Source organism: Mauremys mutica, chromosome 2 (assembly GCF_020497125.1).
Source record: "Mauremys mutica isolate MM-2020 ecotype Southern chromosome 2, ASM2049712v1, whole genome shotgun sequence".
Classification (NCBI taxonomy): Eukaryota; Metazoa; Chordata; order Testudines; family Geoemydidae; genus Mauremys; species Mauremys mutica.
The window spans coordinates 177,824,709-177,843,986 of NC_059073.1; the positions used below are offsets into that span (position 1 = coordinate 177,824,709).

General features: G+C 53.5%; 1 protein-coding gene across 1 annotated transcript; it reads right to left on the reverse strand.

Annotated features, from left to right (window-relative positions):
- Positions 1-2,281: 2,281 nt before the first annotated feature.
- LOC123363556 lies at positions 2,282-7,166 on the reverse strand. The gene is made up of 2 exons (XM_045004673.1): positions 2,587-7,166; positions 2,282-2,303 (listed from the first exon to the last, which is right to left on the reverse strand). Exon 1 carries the CDS (start codon positions 7,148-7,150, stop codon positions 3,305-3,307), a length of 3,846 nt encoding a protein of 1,281 aa, XP_044860608.1. The 5' UTR covers positions 7,151-7,166; the 3' UTR covers positions 2,282-2,303; positions 2,587-3,304.
- Positions 7,167-19,278: the final 12,112 nt, after the last annotated feature.

A 19,278-nucleotide genomic window follows, 5' to 3' on the forward strand; every position in this document is an offset into this window, starting at 1 on the left:
CACTCAGCAGATGGCACATTCCTGGTGGCTCCACACTGTCTAAAATGGCACATTCCTTCCAGGTGTTTGGGGTGGATCCCAGTTTACCCTCCGGGGGTTGTCTAGTGGTCCACTTGACACATTCTTCGGCCGATGGATCCTTTCTAAGCTGGCACCTCCCTAACCATTCACGTACATCAAACATTCATCAACATACATTCCATATATTAACCATATTTTAATTTACTGTCTCCACCACTTTTGGGGTGTGTGTTAATTCCTATGAGACTCCCGGCCCGGTAATCACAGAGGGCGGGGGTCTGTTTGTTTACATTGTATCAATTACAGCCTAAGGCTAGCATAGTGTTTACTTCAAGAACAAAGTTAATTAACTTGTTTGTAAGTTTTACATAGTAATAGAGTATCTTTCACAGGACAGATACAATCAGTGTTTTCTGCAGACAGGAGCTTACAAGTTTTAACATAAGAATTTAAAAGATTTTTGTACTTGGTGAACCTGGGAGGTCACTGTCACTTGGGGGAAATCACTGTTAGTACCTTCTTTAATATCTCTACAATGTCCTTCTTCCCCAGGGTAGATTTGATAGTGGAGAAGATTGATGCCATAATGGGGAAGTGAGTTATCCCCAAGGTCACCCAGTGAGTTTATTTCACGAATGCATACTCGGAAAGATCCAAGAGAAACATGGATCTTCTAGTCTCTTCTTTCTAGGAGTCCCCAGGGATAAGGTAACACCCCACCTTACCCTCCCCATTCTGATCACCACCAGGATGTGCTGGAGTTTGTCTGTGCTGGGCGTTGCTGTCAGCAGGATCTAGAGCCTGTTATCCATGTTGTCTGGGCAGGCCTTGCTCAGAGCCTGCCAGTGGAGGGAGACCATGAGTCAGGGTTATGGAATCTGGGGCTACACCTGCCAGGGTGACAGCTGGCTCTACAGTCCTTGCCCAGAGCAGCTCTCTGCAGAGGGCCTGCTGCACAGCAGGGTATGGAACAGCCAAGCTGCTAGGGATGGGAGCTGGGCTTCTGGGTAGAGTACAGGAACCAAAGCACAGCCTGAGGAAAGAAAGGACTGCCCACAGAGGGACAACGTAATGTCCCATGGAGGGAAGAGGCTCTCCCCGCCATTTCTTAACCTCATGGGCTGTTCTCATGCTCTTCCAACCCCACCTCTCAGTAGCTCCAGCTGTGCGAGGGAGCAGGAACCAGAGGCCATTCTACTGCTGGGACAGAGGTGGAGGTTGATCTTCTACCTGCATATAGGTATTGTCCTTTCTCGTGCCCACAGTGAATACACCATGCAAGGGAAGCTCTCAGGACATGCAATTCCAGCTCCAGAGCCAGGGGCAGTTTCAGCTTGCTGGAAGGAGACTGTGTATGAGACCTTGCAGTTGTGGGATGAGACGCACTAACATAGGCATGAAAGTTTGGGGAAATGGGAAAGGGGCCGGTGTTGGGCAAGGAAGACAGGGATTTGGGAAGCAAGATCTGAGGATCAAACACTGTCTAATTGTTGGTTAGGATTATCCCCACTTCAGAGAGGGGGAAAGTGAGGCACCACGTGGAAGCGGGATCTGGCCGATTGGGCTGAGGGTCTGAATAATCGCTAGAACAAAAATATAAAAGCCATTAAGTGTCAGAAGAAAATTCATCAGGGAATTGGAGAGTTTAAGTCTGGCCAGAAAATATGTAGTATATGGCATAAACCACTATGCGCACCTGTAATTTTGCTCACTGGCTCTGCCACAAACTCCACCCTCTAGCCATTGTGAACCAGGACCAGGAACACCATTCCACCGTCATAGTCACATGTACCTGTGCACCTGCAGACATAACAGCTAGCACATGCACTGGTGCTGACACTGTGACATGAGCTGGATGAACCACCCTGCTGGCCCCCTGTAAGCCGGGCGTTCTGGGCTACCGCCGCCGGCGGCGAGGGTGGGGTCCCCTGTCTCTGACTGGCTGGGGTCTGCGGCCCGCCCCTCAGGCAGGGGAGCGCCGGCAGGTGTCTATAGCATACCCCTCTAGCAGGGGAACGCTGGCAGGAGTTCGCAGCGCGCCCCTCAGGCAGGGGAACGCCGGCGGGAGTCTATAGCGTACCCCTCTAGCAGGGGAGCGCTGGCAAGAGTTCGCAGCGTGCCCCTCAGGCAGGGGAGCACCGGCAGGTGTCTATAGCATACCCCTCTAGCAGGGGAACGCTGGCAGGAGTTCGCAGCGCGCCCCTCAGGCAGGGGAGTGCCGGCAGGAGTCTATAGCGCACCCCTCTAGCAGGGGAACGCTGGCAGGAGTTCGCAGCGCGCCCCTCAGGCAGGGGAGTGCCAGCAGGAGTCTATAGCGCACCCCTCTAGCAGGGGAGCGCTGGCAGGAGTTCGCAGCGTGCCCCCCTGTTGCGTCGCAGTGCCTCTCAGGCGGGCACTGGACAGAACCCAGCAATCAATGTGATTGATAGTAAAGTCAAGTCCTTTATTTCTCTCTCCAGCATGCTCTTATATACAATTATAACAGGCAATCAAGCAGTTGCTAATTGGTTAATAAAATACACACAAGCACAGCTGTAACTTCATAGGATAATTATCATCCTGTACCTCAGGCAGGGGAGCGCCGTCAAGAGTCTATAGCGCGCACCTCTAGCAGGGGAACGCTGGCAGGAGTTCGCAGCGTGCCCCTCAGGCAGGGGAGCGCCAGCAGGAGTCTATAGCGCACCCCTCTAGCAGGGGAATGCTGGCAGGAGATCGGATACACGCACTTCAGGTTCGGCCGGATAGACCGCGGCTGGCAGTTCCAGCTCCTCCACCGGTTCCGGCTCCTCCTGTCCCTCGGAGCACTCGGCGCCAGGCAGTCCCGGGGAGTCCCATCCGCCCTCTGGCTCGGGCTTCCCTTGGTCCCGCGCCTCGCCGGAGTTGGCAGCCAGGTCGGAAGGGAGCAGCGTGGCGTCTGCGTCCGCCTCCCTCCGTTGTGCTGCCATGCCTGAGGAAAGGGCCCCGCCCTTTGTAGTTCCTGCTCCGCCCCTCCCGTCGCTGGGGTCGGAGCGAACGTGGCCTGACCCCGCCCCCTCCGGTTGTGAGCGCGGCGGTTTCCCCTCCGGCTCGGAGGGGAGCCACCTTGGCTCCCTACATACTCCACCCCTCAAATCCAGCTCCCGTTCCCCGGAGCTGGCATCCCCAGCCTCCCCGAGGCGGGACAGGAAATCCGCGTTGGCGTTATCGCGTCCCGCCCGGTGGCGGATCGAAAATGCGTAGGGTTGTAGTGTGAGGTACCACCGCTGAAGCCGGGGATTCATGTCCTTCATCTCATTGAGCCATTTCAGGGGGGCGTGATCCGTAATAAGCGTAAAGGGAGCTCCAAGGAGGTAATAGCGGAGGGCGTCCACTGCCCACTTAACCGCCAGGGCCTCTTTCTCCAGGACGGAGTAGTTTCGCTCTCTGGGGAACAGCTTCCGGCTAAGGTAAACCACCGGATGCTCCTCCCCGTCCACCTCCTGCGAGAGGACCGCCCCAAGCCCCACGTCGGAGGCATCGGTCTGCACGACAAAGTCGCGATGAAAGTCCGGGCTGAAAAGTACCGGCTCGCTACACAGCCGGGCTTGACCGCTTGAAAGGCCTTCTCACAGTCGGCCAACCAGCAGACTTGCCGGGGGCTATTCTTAGTCAAGAGATCGGTCAAAGGGGCCGTAAGGGTTGCAAAGTGGGGTACGAACCGTCGGTAGTAACCAGCTAAGCCCAAAAACTGCCGTACCTGTCTCTTCGTAGTCGGCGGCTGACATTCCTGGAGTGCTTGGACCTTCCCGACGAGGGGTCGTACCAGTCCTCGACCCAAGGTGTAGCCCAAGTAAGTGGTCTCCTCTCGTCCAATTTGGCATTTCTTGGGATTGGCTGTAAGCCCGGCGGCGCGAAGATCCCGGAGGACAGCTGCTACCTGGTTGAGATGATCCTCCCAGTTGCTGCCATAGATGACCACATCATCCAGGTAGGCCGCGGCGTAGGTAATATGTGGTTGCAGAACCCGATCCATCAACCGCTGGAAGATGGCCGGGGCCCCATGGAGACCGAACGGCATTCGGGTGAAGTGATAGAGTCCAGAAAGGGTGGCAAAGGCAGTCTTCTCCTTGGATCGCGGTTCCAAGGGGATCTGCCAGTAGCCTTTCGTAAGGTCTAAGGTGGTGATATAATGGGCTTCCCCAAGTCGATCCAGGAGCTCGTCTACGCGGGGCATGGGGTAAGCATCAAACTTTGAAAGGGCGTTGACCCTCCGAAAGTCAATGCAGAACCGCCGGCTCCCATCGGGCTTGGGGACAAGGACGACAGGGCTCCGCCACTCACTCTGGGAGCGCTCAATAACTCCTAGCTCCAACATTGCTTGGACTTCCTCTTCCACGGCCTCCCGCATTCGCCTAGGCAATGGCCGGGTCGTCCCCCGGACCACCACCCCGGGATCGGTCTGGATCACATGGTGGGCCAGGGTAGTCCGCCCGGGTTTTGTGGTGAAGGTCTTGGGGAACGCGTTTACTAAACAGGTAGCTTGTACCTGCTGCTCAGGGGTGAGTGTCTCTGCGAGCTGGGGCCCGCCGGTTTCAGACACCTCAGGGAGTCCCGGCCCCAGGTCCGGCTCGGGGGGGTACGGGGCAATGAGTAGCCCTTCCCGTTCCCTCCAGGGCTTCAACAAGTTTATGTGGTAAATCTGCTTTTGCTTCCGGCGGCCAGGTTGCCGGATTTCATAAGTGACTGGCCCCAGCCGGCGGAGCACCTCGTAGGGGCCCTGCCAGCGGGCAAAGAGTTTTGATTCCTCCGAGGGGAGTAGGAGGAGGACGCGATCCCCCGGTACGAACGTTCGGGCCTGCGCGCCCCGATTATAGTGCGCCTCCTGGGTTCTCTGGGCTGTGTTGAGGTTTTCCCAGGCCAGCTCACCCACCCGGGCGAGACGCCCCTGTAGTTGCAAGACATACTGCAGGAGGCCCTGCGTCGCAGACGGTGTGTGTTCCCACGTTTCCCTTAGGAGGTCCAACACGCCATGGGGTCGTTGCCCATAGAGGAGCTCGAATGGAGAGAATTTCGTGGAGGCCTGCGGAACTTCCCGAATTGCCAGTAACAAAGGGGGGAGTAATTGATCCCACCGACGGAGGTCCTGGGTGGGGAAGCGTCGCAGCATCCCCTTTAGGGTCCGGTTGAACCGCTCGACGAGTCCATCCATCTGGGGATGGTAGACCGAGGTCTGGAGTTTCTTGATCCCCAGCAGGGCACATACCTGACGGAACAGCTTAGACGTGAAGTTGGTTCCCTGGTCGGTGAGAACCTCCCGAGGGAGGCCCACCCTGGCAAAGATCTTCAGGAGCTCGGCCGCAATAGTGCGGGCAGTGATACTGCGTAAGGGGACGGCCTCGGGGAAGCGGGTGGCGTAGTCCATCACGACCAGAATATATTGATACCCCACCTGACTTTTGGGGAAGGGCCCGACCAGGTCCATCGCTACCCGTTCAAAGGGCACACCCACGACTGGTAAGGGGACCAAAGGGGCCTTCCGGACACCCGCGGAGGCAGCGTGTTGGCAGTCCGGGCAGGACGTACAGTAATCCTTCACCTCGCGGTGAATACCGGGCCAGAAGAACTTGGCCAGGACCCTAGCTGCGGTCTTCTCCGAGCCTAGATGGCCTGCGGCCGGGATGTCGTGGGCCAGCTTCAGGACGGCCCGCCGGTGAATGCGAGGAACCACGAGTTGGGTCCGGACCTCTTCGGTTCGAGGGTCTCGCTCCACACGGTAGAGGCGGTCGCGGCTGAGCTCGAACCTAGGCCATTGGGTAGTCCGGTGGGCGTCCACGACATCCCCCTCGACTCGGGCCAGCTGTTCGTAGGCAAACCGGAGGGTAGGGTCCTCCCGTTGATCCCGGCTAAAGTCAACGGTGTCGTCAGAGGGACCCCCTGTCCCCGGTCGGTCCGGGCCGGGGATGAGAAATGGGGCAGCGTCCGGATCGGCTGGGGTACTGGGGCCGATATCGGTGTCTGAGGACGCCCCCTCGAACGCCTCGGCTGGGGATAAGGATCGGAGCACTTCGACAAAACCCGGCCAGTCCCGGCCCAGAATAACCAGATAGGCCAGGGACGGGGCCACTGCCACGCTCAGTAACTGGGTTGCTCCGTTCAGCGTGAGCGGGACCTGAACCGTGGGGTACGGTCTTACGTCCCCATGGATGCACTGGATCCGAACCTCCCCCGTGCTCCGCTGGCCATCTGGAAGGAGCGCCTGGCGGACAAGCGTCTGTCCACAGCCTGAGTCAATTAGACCCACCACGTGGGTCCCGGCAACCTCCATGGGAGCCGTTACTTTGGCCGCGGAGGGCGGGCGGGCTCGACGCTCCCCAGCATACACGCGGCCAAAGTCACACTCCATCGCCGTACAGTCTCGTTGCAGGTGGCCGTTCTCGCCACACCGGACGCAGGGGCCTAGCTCCGGGCGCCCGGAACGGGTGGGGACGCCGGAGGGCCCGCAGGGTTGGCCAGGTCCGGGGGGTCGGACCCAGCGTCCGGAGCCGGTACACGGTGGCGTCTCGGGGTGTTGGGGAAAAGAGGTCCCGCCGCCCTCTGGCCGCCGGACACGGGGTAGTGTCCCAGGCTTGGAGCTGGGCCCCCTCTCCAGCCGCTGAGTGCCCGGTCCTGCCTGGGGGCTGCGGGCAGCCGGCCCTAGAGGGGCCTCGGCTTCTAGAAAGTCCTCCGTGAGGGTGATGGCCACGGGCAGTGTTTGAGGTCGGTGCCGCAACACCCACGCCCGTCTGGGCGTCGGGAGAATGTGTATGAATTGTTCAAGGACGATCTGTTCTGTCACGTCCGCCGCGGTTCTACGCTCGGGCTGTAGCCACCTGCTAGCTGCGTCCTTTAGTTCCTGGGTGATGGCCCGGGGCCGGGCGCCTGGAAGATAACGCTTTCCCCGAAACCGCCGTCGAAAGGTCTCGGGGGTAATGTCGAAAGCGTCCAAGATGGCGGCTTTCACTCGCGCATAAACCCGAGCCTCATCGTCGGGGAGGCCCCGGTAAGCCTTCTGCGCGGGCCCCGTCAAATAGGGGGCGAGGAGGGTCGCCCACTGGTCCGGTGCCCACCCGGCTACTGCCGCCACCCGCTCAAAGGTGACGAGATATGCCTCGGGGTCATCCTCGGGCGCCATCTTGGCCAGACGAACTGGTGGCGCAGGGGGGGCAGGTGAAGCGCCCCCCCCCGGTGGAACGCCCCCGGGGCTCGGCCACAGGGCGGCGAGTTGCTGGAAACATTGGGTCTGTTGCTCCCGATGCTGGACCCCCAAGGTTTGAAGTAGCTGCTGTTGGTGGGCCCCCAGCTGCTGTACGAGCTGCTGCTGCTGCTGGCTTTCGGCCAGGAATTTAATGAGGGCTTCTACCTCCATCTTCCACCGAGGGCGTCAACTGCGTCCTGGCCCTAATCCCTTCCGACAGGGATAGGTTCAAGGTCCCTGGTCAGGTGCCACTTGTAAGCCGGGCGTTCTGGGCTACCGCCGCCGGCGGCGAGGGTGGCTGGGGTCTCTGACTGGCTGGGGTCCGCGGCCCGTCCCTCAGGCAGGGGAGCGCCGGCAGGCGTCTATAGCGTACCCCTCTAGCAGGGGAACGCTGGCAGAAGTTCGCAGCACGCCCCTCAGGCAGGGGAACCCCGGCGGGAGTCTATAGCGTACCCCTCTAGCAGGGGAGCGCTGGCAGGAGATCGCAGCGCGCCCCTCAGGCAGGGGAGCGCCGCCAGGAGTCTATAGCGCCCCTCTAGCAGGGGAACGCTGGCAGGAGTTCGCAGCGCGCCCCTCAGGCAGGGGAGCGCCGTCAAGAGTCTATAGCGCCCCTCAGGCAGGGGAGCACCGGCAGGAGTCTATAGCGCGCCCCTCTAGCAGGGGAACGCTGGCAGGAGATCGGATACATGCACCTCAGGTTCGGCCGGATAGACCGCGGCTGGCAGTTCCAGCTCCTCCACCGGTTCCGGCTCCTCCGGTCCCTCGGAGCACTCGGCGCCAGGCAGTCCCGGGGAGTCCCATCCGCCCTCTGGCTCGGGCTTCCCTTGGTCCCGCGCCTCGCCGGAGTTGGCAGCCAGGTCGGAAGGGAGCAGCGTGGCGTCTGCGTCCGCCTCCCTCCGTTGTGCTGCCACGCCTGAGCAAAGGGCCCCGCCCTTTGTAGTTCCTGCTCCGCCCCTCCCGTCGCTGGGGTCGGAGCGAACGTGGCCTGACCCCGCCCCCTCCGGTTGTGAGCGCGGCGGTTTCCCCTCCGGCTCGGAGGGGAGCCACCTTGGCTCCCTACACCCCCATATCCTGCATTCTCTCTCTGAACAATCGGTCCTGCTCCCTGCTCTTCCTCTCTTCCTCCAGGAACCCCTGGAGCAGTCTCTCTTCATGGACCATGTCCCTTTCCTCCTTGGCTCTTTTGAAAGCAATGTGTTCCTTGTTCCTCCTTGCCCCTATCTCCAAAAGCTCCTGCATGGTCCTCCTCCTTCTGGCCCACTGCTGGCCACTTGTAGCACTCGCAGTCCCAGGCAGCAGGCTTGACCCAGCAGGTGTGGAAGTGTCTTCCAGTGGAATGAAACAGAGGGTATGTTCATTTATTGCCATGGTGGGAGGGAGAAAGAATCCCCCACTTTGCTTTCTGTCTGCCCACAAGGCCATGACTTCCAACTCTGTGGAATGCTTCGATATCACTCATAAAGTCTCATGTACACTCCATCTCACTTCTGCCCTTGGAGGATTCACACATGCACATCCTATGCAGGTGTGTGAGTAACACTGATTTGACTTTAAATCAATACCAAAGAAATTAAGAGGCTGGATCTGGCTGATGCGGGGTAGGCTGAAGTCATGTTTTGGGGACATTTACCAATAGTGACTCTGACTTTATTTCATGTTCCATGAAAAACTTCCAAACATCACCTTCCAGGAACAGAAGGAAACCAGGACCCAAAGTAACATACTTTTGGTTAGAATGCAGCGTTCTGCAAGCAGGAGAGTGGATTCTCACCAACCCTCCTCCTGAATCCAGCAACAGAAAAGCCTGGACAACACAGGGAAAATGAATGCCTGCTGCATCTAAAGTTGCCTTCCAAGGAGTTAAAGAGAAGCCAGGATAAAAAAGAGGATTCAAAATTCACATTGTCACTGCTGGATGAGATAATAATTCACTACCCAAAATATGCATCTGCAGCATTAGATCGGCGTAACCAAGATAACAAAAAGCTCTCCTTGGAAAATACACCCTCAGGCCTGCTAGGCCTGTTAGCTAATAAGAGGATGGAAAGCTACGTCTTCAAGGTTTTTTCCCCTCTGTCTGGACTTGTGATGGGGAATAAAAAACCCCACACTGGGGAACAAGGGGTTAAGGAGCTGCTCTGGCCTCAGCCAGCCCAGCTCCATCACATCTGCAGGGGGTGCACAGACTGGACGAGGACTTGTGGGCAGACCAGGCAAGAAGAAGGACCTCTGCATTGCAGGCCCTGAAGGAAAGCAGGATCATTCCCTCAGCAACTGCCTGAAGGTCCTTCTCCCATCTAGTGGCACTGAGACCACTTAGAGAGAGAGTTAAATGAGTCTGTTCTATAACCTTAACTAATAGCCAGATGGTGTTTAGCATATGCTGTAGAGCAGGCCTGCACAACTTGTAAAGCGGCGAGGGCCACATTACTCCAAAGAAAACAGCCGAGGGCCGAAACCTCCCGGCCCCGCAGAAACACCCCGCCCCAGGGCCGTCCAGCCCTGCAGAAACAAACTCTCCTTCCCCAGTGCCGCCCCACCAAAACAGCTGTGGGCCAAAAAGGAAGGTTGAGGGTGGGGAGGTGATACTTTATTTTAAATCAACCGGGGGCTCCCAGCTGAAGAGGTGGCTGGGAGCCCTCAGGGTCAAATTAAAGGGCTCAGGGCTCCGGCACCTGGGGGAACCTGGCAGGGCCAGCTCTAGGTTTTTGCTGCCCCAAGCAAAAAAAAATTTGGCTGCCCTCCGTCCCAACCCTGGGCTCCCCCCTGTACCCCCCTGCTGCCCCAATCCTGGGCTCTCCCCTCACTGACCCACACCCCCTGCTGCCCCAGTACTGGGCTTCCCCCTTTCCTCCCCATCAGTGCCCTCCCCACACCCTGCTGCTGCCCCAGCCCTGGGCTCCCTCCCACCAGTGCCTCCCCGCCACACACACCTCCTGCCTCCCCAGCCCTGGGTCACTGGTAACGCTCCCAGGGCAGGTCATTCAGCAGGAATTTTGGATGTGCACAAAACACAGACAGGATTGGTTCCCATATGGTTACAGAGCTGCAGTAAAGTGGAACAATTTTCAGCTTGTGTGATTGGAGGATATCTGGATGCATATTATAAGACTGTCCTCCATAAATGAGGAAAAGTTGAGGTGCCTTTATTATTCTTTTGTTCCACTCTTTCTTTCTATGGGGAATTTGCCAATGCAATATCACTGTCTTCCTTTTAAACAAACAAAAAGGCAATGGCTGTTGAAAATAGCCATTCCAGTGCTAATAAGCATTTCTTGCTCAATTTTATCCTGCTTTTTCTACAGCAAGTTACAGTGGATCAGTATATTTGATTTGGGAGAAATGAAGTAACAGCTGCCCAGACTGAGCTTGAGCACTCCTGAATTTTGAGGTGTTCAAATCTGGAAGGCAGGTGCTGGGGGAGGGGCCCTGTGGGCCTCACGGGGGAGCATGGCAGCAATGTGTCTGGAGCTGCATGGAGCCAGACACGCTGGTCTGAGTGGCACGGTAAGGGGGCTGGGGGTTGGAGAAGGGGTAGGGGGTTCCAGGGGGCAGTCAAAGGAGAGGGAGCAGGGGTGGTTGGATGGGGCAGAGGTTCAGGGGGGCAGTCAGGGGACAGGCAGCAGTAGGATAGGCATGGGAGTCCCAGGGGTTTATCAGGGGACAGGTAGGGAGTGGGGTCCTGGGGGAAAGTTGGGGGGGTCTCAGGAGGAGGTAGTTGGGGACAAGGAGAAGGGAGGCTTAGATAGGGGCTGGGGTCCCAAGGGGCAGTTGGGGCAGGGGTCTTGGGAGGGGGCAATCGGAGGACAAGGAGCAGCGGCATTTAGATAGGGGGTGGGGTCCTGGGGGGCAGTTAGGGGCAGGAGTCCCGGGAGAGGGGTATCAGGGGACAAGGACCAGCTGTGTTAGATAGGGGGTGGGGATCCTAGGGGGCAGTTGGATTAGGGGTCCGGGGAGGGGGCAAACAGCGGTCGCGTGCCAGGATTCAAACGGCTCTGGGCTGCCTGCAGCCGCGAGGAGCCCTGAGCCCTTTAAATCCCAGCCGCGGCTGGGAATCTCTGCGGGCAGCCCAGAGCCCTCTGATTCCCGGCCGCAGCTGAGATTTAAAGGGCTCTGCATTCCCCGTGGCTGCAGGCAGCCCAGAGCCTTTTGATTCCCGGCTGCGGCTGGGATTTAAAGGGCTCTAGGCTCCCCGCCGCTGCGGGCAGCCCAGAGCCCTCTGACTCCCAGCCCCGGCTGAGATTTAAAGGGCTCTGGGCTCCCCGCGGTTGCCGGCAGCCCAGAGCTCTTTGCTTCCCGGCCGCGGCCGGGATTCCAAGGGCTCTGGGGTGCCCGCAGAGCGCCGTGTGCGGGGGATTTAGAATCCCCTCGCGGGCCGCACAGTGAGGGTCCGGGGGCCGCATGTTGTGCATGCCTGCTGTAGAGGCTTATCCACTATGCTCTAGAAGTCCCAGGTTTGATCCTGCTCACTGACAACTGGGGTCTGTCAGTGTTACCAGTGGGGGGTTGTGATGTTATTGACATGAACCATTACCGTATAGATCCTTGTTGCAACCAAGGTCCTATAGTTGCACCAAAGCTTGTACAAAAGAGGTCAAGTTAGGTGTCTATGAAAAGGTTGCAATTTGCTGGTTATGATTATGCTGCCCATATGTGTGTATCATTTTTGCATTTGAAGTTATGAGTATTGGTTATGTATTAGAATCAAACATACTGAGATACAAAGTAGCATTAGTGGAGCACTTGGTCAGCTTCTTGAGAAAGGAATTTTCAGCTTACGTGCCCAAACAAGAAACATTTAACTGACAATGGACCTTGGGAGACTCCAATCCACATATGAGAAACCTTCCTGGGAACGTTCATGGTAGCATGTGAGCATTGGCTGCTCTACCTGTAAAGAACTGAGTCCTGCATGGACATGTGACTCCAAATTCCACCTCACCTGCTGTGATTTTCCACAGTAAGAACAAAGGGGTCCTTCCACATGGCAGAGGATATAAAAGGCCCTGGAAACCCCTCCATTTTGTCTTCAATCCTGCTTCTTACCTCCGGAGGAACTTTGCTACAAACTGAAGCTCTGCACTATGGACTGACTGACCCATCCAAATCTGTGGAAGTACTCCAGAGACTTGATTTGTGCCTTTAGTTTATTCCATCACTGCTGAACCAAGAACTTTGCCATTGCTGTATGTAATTGATTCTTTTAACAATGTTTACTCTCATCTATATTTCTTTCTTTTTATGAATAAACCTTTAGATTTTACATTCAAAAGGATTAGCAACATGATTTGTAGGTGAGATCTACTTGTCTATTGACCTGGGTCTGGGGCTTGGTCCTTTGGGATCGGGAGAATCTTTTTCTTTTACTGGAGTATTAGAATCATAGAATATCAGGGTTGGAAGGAACCTCAGGAGGTCAGCTAGTCCAACCTCCTGCTCAAAGCAGGACCAATCCCCAACTAAATCATCCCAGCCAGGGCTTTGTCAAGCCTGACCTTAAAAACCTCTAAGGAAGGAGATTCCACCACCTCCCTAGGTAACCCATTCCAGTGCTTCACCACCCTTCTAGTGAAAAAGTTTTTCCTAATATCCAACCTAAACCTCCCCCTCTGCAACTTGAGACCATTACTCTTTGTTCTGTCATCTGCTCCCACTGACAACAGTCTAGCTCCATCCTCTTTGGAACCCCCTTTCAGGTAGTTGAAAGCAGCTATCAAATCCCCCCTCATTCTTCTCTTCTGCTACTAAACAATCCTAGTTCCCTCAGCCTTTCCTCATTAGTCATGTGCTCCAGCCCCCTAATCATTTTTGTTGCCCTTTGCTGGACTCTCTTCAATTTTTCCACATCCTTCTTGTAGTGTGGGGCCCAAAACTGGACACAGTACTCCAGATGAGGCCTCACCAATGTCAAATAGAGGGGAATGATCACGTCCCTCAATCTGCTGGCAATGCCCCTACTTATACAGCCCAAAATGGCGTTAGCCTTCTTGACAACAAGGGCACACTGTCAACTCATATCCAGCTTCTCGTCCACTGTAACCCTTACGTCCTTTTCTGTATTGGGATTGGTTTTCATAACCATTCATCCCCATAAGGAGTGGTGCTGATGGTGATACAAGGGAACTGGGGTACCTGAGGGAATTGTTTGTATGACTTCTGGTTAGCCAGTGGGGTAAAATCAAAGTCCTTTCTGTTTGGCTGGTTTGGCGTGCCTTAATAGTAAGGACACCCAGCCTTGGGCTGTGACTGCCCTGCTCCAAGCAATTTGTCCTGAATTGATACTCTCAGTAGTGTCTCACCAGAGGCCGCATCTTTACAGGGGTCATCCAGGATTTCCACTGAGAAGTCTCTGAAGCTCAGGACGTGCTTCCTCAGCTAGGGGAACAATGTAACTAACCCACACACCTTCTGGGTGTGGTGGTGTGTCCCTCTAGTGGCACCGAGACCACTTTGAGAGAAAGATAAAACAAGTCTGCTCTATAGTCTTAGCTAACAGACAGTTGGCTTTTAGCTCATGCTGTAGAGGCTCATGCACTAAGCTACAGAGGTCCCCGGTTCAATCCCGACAACCAGGGTCTGTCAGCATTACAGAGGCAGCTGCTACCCCAAGAGGGAGAGAGCTGCCATGCCACGCCCAGCTGTGAAGAGGTGCCAAGCAGTGAGCTGACAACCTTCAGAGCCTCCTGTGATAAACTGTGAACTTTGGACAATAACTGGCTGGTAGGAAGTGTCACACCCTTGTGTTGCCCTCAGAGTGGCCTGGGTGAGAGCCCAGTGGGAGGCCCTGGGCTCCTCCACCACATGTCGAAGGGCCGAAACCCTGACCACTAGGCAACATCCCCAGGAGCGAAGGCCATCACAAGGCATCCATCTTTGAAAGTTTGCAGAGGATGGAGGGACAGAAAGGGGAGAGAGGATGAGGGTGGCTGTTGCAGGGGTGGCGGGAGAGACATTGAGAGAGGGTGGGGGGGAGCCCTATGGGAATCTCCTGTTTATTGTCATCAACCCAATTATCAGACCATTGCTTAAAATGTTCCCTGATGTTGTAATTGATTGGATCTAGATTTTTAAAACGGTTACCACATTTACAGACAGAGAAACGTCAGCGAGTTGAGCGGAAGGCCATTGCAAGCTCAGCTAATCATGCAATGTGGCTTATGCCCCATCTAACAAGCTCCTTAAACAACAGCTCCCAATTTTCATTCACATTGTTCCGTTTAATTGGTTTGCTCCAAAACACTTTCACTAATCATTTTGGTCAGCCCTGGAAATTTAGCCCTTTCAGTGCATCAAATATAAATACTGCTGGTTGGGACTGCCCTCTATTGGTCATAAGAGCAACCATACTGATCAGACCATCCAGCCCAGAATCCTATCCTCTCACAGTGGTCAATTCCAGGTGCCCCAGAGGGAATGAACAGAACAGGTAATCATCAAGCGATCCATCCCTTGTCGCCCATTTCCAGCTTCTGGCAAACAGAAGCTAGGGACACTTCAAAAGCATGGTTTTATATCCCTGCCCATCCTGGCTAATAGCCAATGATGGACCTATCCTCCATGAACTTATCTACTTCTTTGCTGAACTCTGTTATAGTCTTGGTCTTCACAACATACTCTAGCAAAGAGTTTCCCCAGGTTGACTGTGTTGTGTTACAAAATACTTCCTTTTTTGTTTCAAACCTGCTGCCTATTCATTTCATGTTGTGACCCCTTCTTGTAATGCAAGAACTAGGAGTAAATAACACTTCCTTATTTACTTTCTCCATACCTGTCATCATTTTACAGACCTCTATCATATCCCCCCTTAGTCACCTCTTTTCCAAGCTGAAGACTCCACCCAGTCTTATTAATCTCACCTCAGACAGAAGCTGTTCCATATCCCTCATCATTTTGGTTGCCCTTTTCTGTACCTTTTTCAATTCCAGTATCTCTTTTTGAGACCAGCTCCAGTATTCAAGATGTGGACATACCATGGATTTATAGAGAGGCAATATTACAGTTCTGTCTTCTTATCTATCCGGTAAGGTGATTTTGGTACATGGTCATATTCTGTTATGAATGTTGCTGCAATTCAAAATGGAGTTTAGAAATTCAAGATGGCGCATATGATAGGAAGGGTTTGAACTCCATTAGGGTACCCTTTCTTCATGGCATTTTCCCACCAAAACTCTGTTTTCCTCACGGAACCTGAGGGACAGAGAACTGTCTGGAACCGGTTGGGAGCAGGGCCTGTCAGAGTGTGCCTCAGGAATGCGCGCCTCAGAAAGCGTATACGGGACTGTTAGTGGTGACGCAAGGGCCGTCCACCATCAAGCCAGCCACGGCCAGGTTCTTTGTGCGGCATTATGTAACCCAGTCAGCCATACTGCTAAACCACTGCAGAGAATTTTATAGGTTATCAAGGGCCCCAGCAGAGTACGCGTACCAACAGGACATTAATTTTACACTTGTTACATCAAGTCACGGGTATTTTAAGTGTGGGCACCGGTGACCCTAAAAATAGTGTTTTACCCTGTTATGTTGTATTTGTTGCCTGTTTAATATAATTGTTGTGTTAAATATATTTTTATGCGTTGTGTTATTTTTTGGAAGTTTTTAAGTATTTGGCAAGTAAGTGGGGATTTCTCTGTAGTTAGAATTTTCCACCCAAGCTGCCCTGGTGACCCTGCCAGGAAGGAGCGAGGGTGGTGGAGGCACTGCCAAATAATTTTATAACAAAAAAGAAAAAAAGATTCACCCTGTTGAGTGGGTGGCGGGATCCAAAAAAACTCAGACCTGTTCATCAGAACCTGTAAGCAAATTGCCATTAAAGAAGGTAATCAGGTGGAGAGGGGCGCTACAAGTAAAGGCACCGGTGGGTTCCACTCAGTCAGTGTGATCCGCAGATGGGGCCCTTGATGACCTATAAAATTCTCTGCAGTGGTTTAGCAGTGTGGCTGACTGGGTTCAGTACAGCCCAAAGGACCCACAAGTGGGAGGAGGTGGTAAATCCCTCCACAGGTGTAATAAACAGTAGGTTATAAAATCCTCAAACCCGCACTCCCTGGCTTGAGGACACAGTTCAGGGAGTAGAGGGTCCCCAAAACAAATTCCCTGACTAACTAACTAAAGATAGTGCACTTACGAACTCCATAAATGATCTTTAGGGTTAAGGATGACGCTGGACTCCTCAGTCACTGCAGAGTGGCTGCTGTCTGCTGAACAGGGATCCTCCTCAGGCAGGGATCAGGCTGCATTGGTCCCAGGATTTCCCCTCACCACAAAGGGGCGCAGGGCTCAAGGCGTAGGTTATACAACTACACTAACATCCAAACTGTTGCCTCCTCGCCCAGCCTCCAGTCACAGACTCCGCAGGCAGCAGCCCTGGACTAGCAGCGCTGACCATGTGGGGACTGGTCTCACCAGGGGAGCTGGAGGCGAACCCAGCCTGGCTGGGGAAATTTCTCAGCAAACGTAACAATTGGGAATCATCCGTGGGGAAGAAAAACCCAGCTGAGGGATCTGCGGTCAGGTCCCTAGAGGCCAGTTCTCAGGGGGAACCCTGCTTGCAGGCCTGGGACTCACCAGCCCCCCTCACAGCCAGTCCTGTCCTTGCCCTAGATGGCTCTAGCCTCTCCTCAAAATGGCTTCTCCCCTCTCCTCAACTCCCTGGGAGGGGCATCTCACTCCCTATTGGTTGCTGGGCAGACTGAGTTTGCCTTGGCTCCTCCTCCCTGAGCTGCCAGCAGACAGAGCTCCAGGAATCTATGTAATCTCTTTGGGAGTTACAATTAGATCAAGACTTCGGCTGCTAACATCTGTCAAGGACTCTGGTGGATTACTGGAGTCAGGTAAGTATCAAAGGATCAGTGAAGACTGTGCTATCTGCTCAGATCTGTTGATCTCCTGAGATGGACCATCCGTTGCCGGTGTCCTCCATCTGCAGCTAGAAGAGAGACAGTAATTATTTTCCAGGCATTTATTAGTTTAGCCAAGGGACCGTTTAAGGGCCTGGGCATTATAACCCTTGCTGGAATTTATTCATGGGTATTTGTAGTGTTCCCCATAGTGAATCTTCCCCCAGTTGTATCTATCCCTTAATAAATCTTCTTTCTATTTAAGGTTATATTCTCTCTCCTTTATTTCAATGCAACTCGGGCAGGAGGCACACAGATTTCTAATTCTCCCAGCTGATAGATGCTGGTAGGAGTCGAACCTCTTGTATCTTATTATTCCACACAGAGATTTTGGGGTAACAATCCCTTTCCCTTTCCTAATGATTTCCCAACATTTTGTTTGCTTTTTTGACTGCCGATGCACATTGAGTGGATGTTTTCAGAGAACTATCCACAATGACTCCAAGATCTCTTTCTTAAGTTGTAAGAGCTAATTTAGACACCATCATTTTTGATGTAGAGTTGGGATCATGTTTCTCAATGTGCATTACTTTGCATTTATCAACATTGAATTTCATCTGCCATTTTCTTGCCCAGTCACCCAGTTTGGGGAGATCCCTTTGCCACACTTTGCAGTCTCTTTTGGACTTAACTAACTTGAGTTGGTTTACTTGTGGCACCTTAGAGACTAACAGATTTATTTGGGCATAAGCTTTCGTGGCCTAAAACCCACTTCATGGGATGTGGATTTTAGCCCACGAAAGCTTATGCCCAAATACATTTGTTAGTCTCTAAGGTGCCACAAGGACTCCACATTCTTTTTGCTGATACAGCTTAACATGGCTACCACTCTGAAACTCGAGCTGGTTTGTATCATCTGCAAATGTTGCCACCTCACTGTTTATCCCTTTTCCAGATCACTTAGGAGTATGTTGAACAGTACTGGTCCCAGTACAGAGCCCTGGGTGACACCACTATTTACCTCTCTCCATTCTGAAAACTGACCATTTAGTCAGACCCTTTCTTTCTTGCCTTTTAACCAGTTACCTATCCCAGAGAGGACCTTCCATCTTATCCCATTTTACTTCTGAGCTTTTGGTGAGGGAACTTGTCAAAGGCTTTCTGAAAATCTAAGTACACTATATCCACTGGATCACCTTCATCCACATGCTTGTTGACTCCCTCAAAGAATTCTAGTAGATTTGTGAGGCATGATTTCCCTTTACAAAAACCATGTTCCCTCTTCCCCAACAAATTGTGTTTATATATGTGTCTAATAATTCTGCTCTTTACTATCATTTCAACCAATTTGCCTGGTACTGAAGTTAGCCTTAGTGGCCTGTAATTGCCAGGAGCATCTCTGGAGCCTTTTGAAAACATTAGTGTCATATTAGCTATATGCCAGTCATCTGGTACGGAAGCTGATTTAAAGGATAGGTTACATACCACAGTTAGTTAATAGTACTGCAATTTCACATTTGAGTTTCTTCAGAAACTCATGCATCCGACGAAGTGGGTATTCACCCACGAAAGCTCATGCTCCAAAACTTCTGTTAGTCTATAAGGTGCCACAGGTCTCTTTGCTGCTTTTACAGATTCAGACTAACACAGCTGCCCCTCTGATATTTGACATCTGGTCCTGGTGACTTACTGCTGTTTAATTTATCAATTTGTTCCAAAACCTCTTTACTGGTCCTTACTGAATACAGTCAAGTCATGATCAGTGGCCCCAGAGCAACCACGAACATCCAGTCCAGTGATCAGTTCATCTTTATCCACCACAAGGAGGCCCACAATAGAGTCACCCCTAGTTGAGTACAAAACTTTGCATTAGAAAAGTATCTATAATTTTTCAAAATCTCCAAGGATGATTTACTCCTGGCTAAGGGAGACCTCCCCCGTCTGTCTCCTGGTAGGATGTCCCCAGTGCTAACCTAATTTCTTCGCACAAGTCACAGACAAGTGCAAAAGGAGAAACGTTTCCTGCTCTCTGGTTTGGACTCTGTGAACTGTGCCAGCCCCCCACCAGTTCATCTGCAGGGCTGTGTTAGTTAGCAGGTTGATCCTTATCCATTCGAGGTCCTGGGGTTCTCAATAACCAAGAATGTAAAACCGGTAATGGTGTATCTAATGCGGGGATTCTCAAACTTCATTGCACTCCAACTCCCTTCTGACAACAAAAATTACTAA

What these genes read in the sequence shown, in the direction of transcription:
- LOC123363556 (XM_045004673.1), bottom strand. Translation starts at nt 7,150, where the DNA reads ATGGCGCCCGAGGATGACCCCGAGGCATATCTCGTCACCTTTGAGCGG.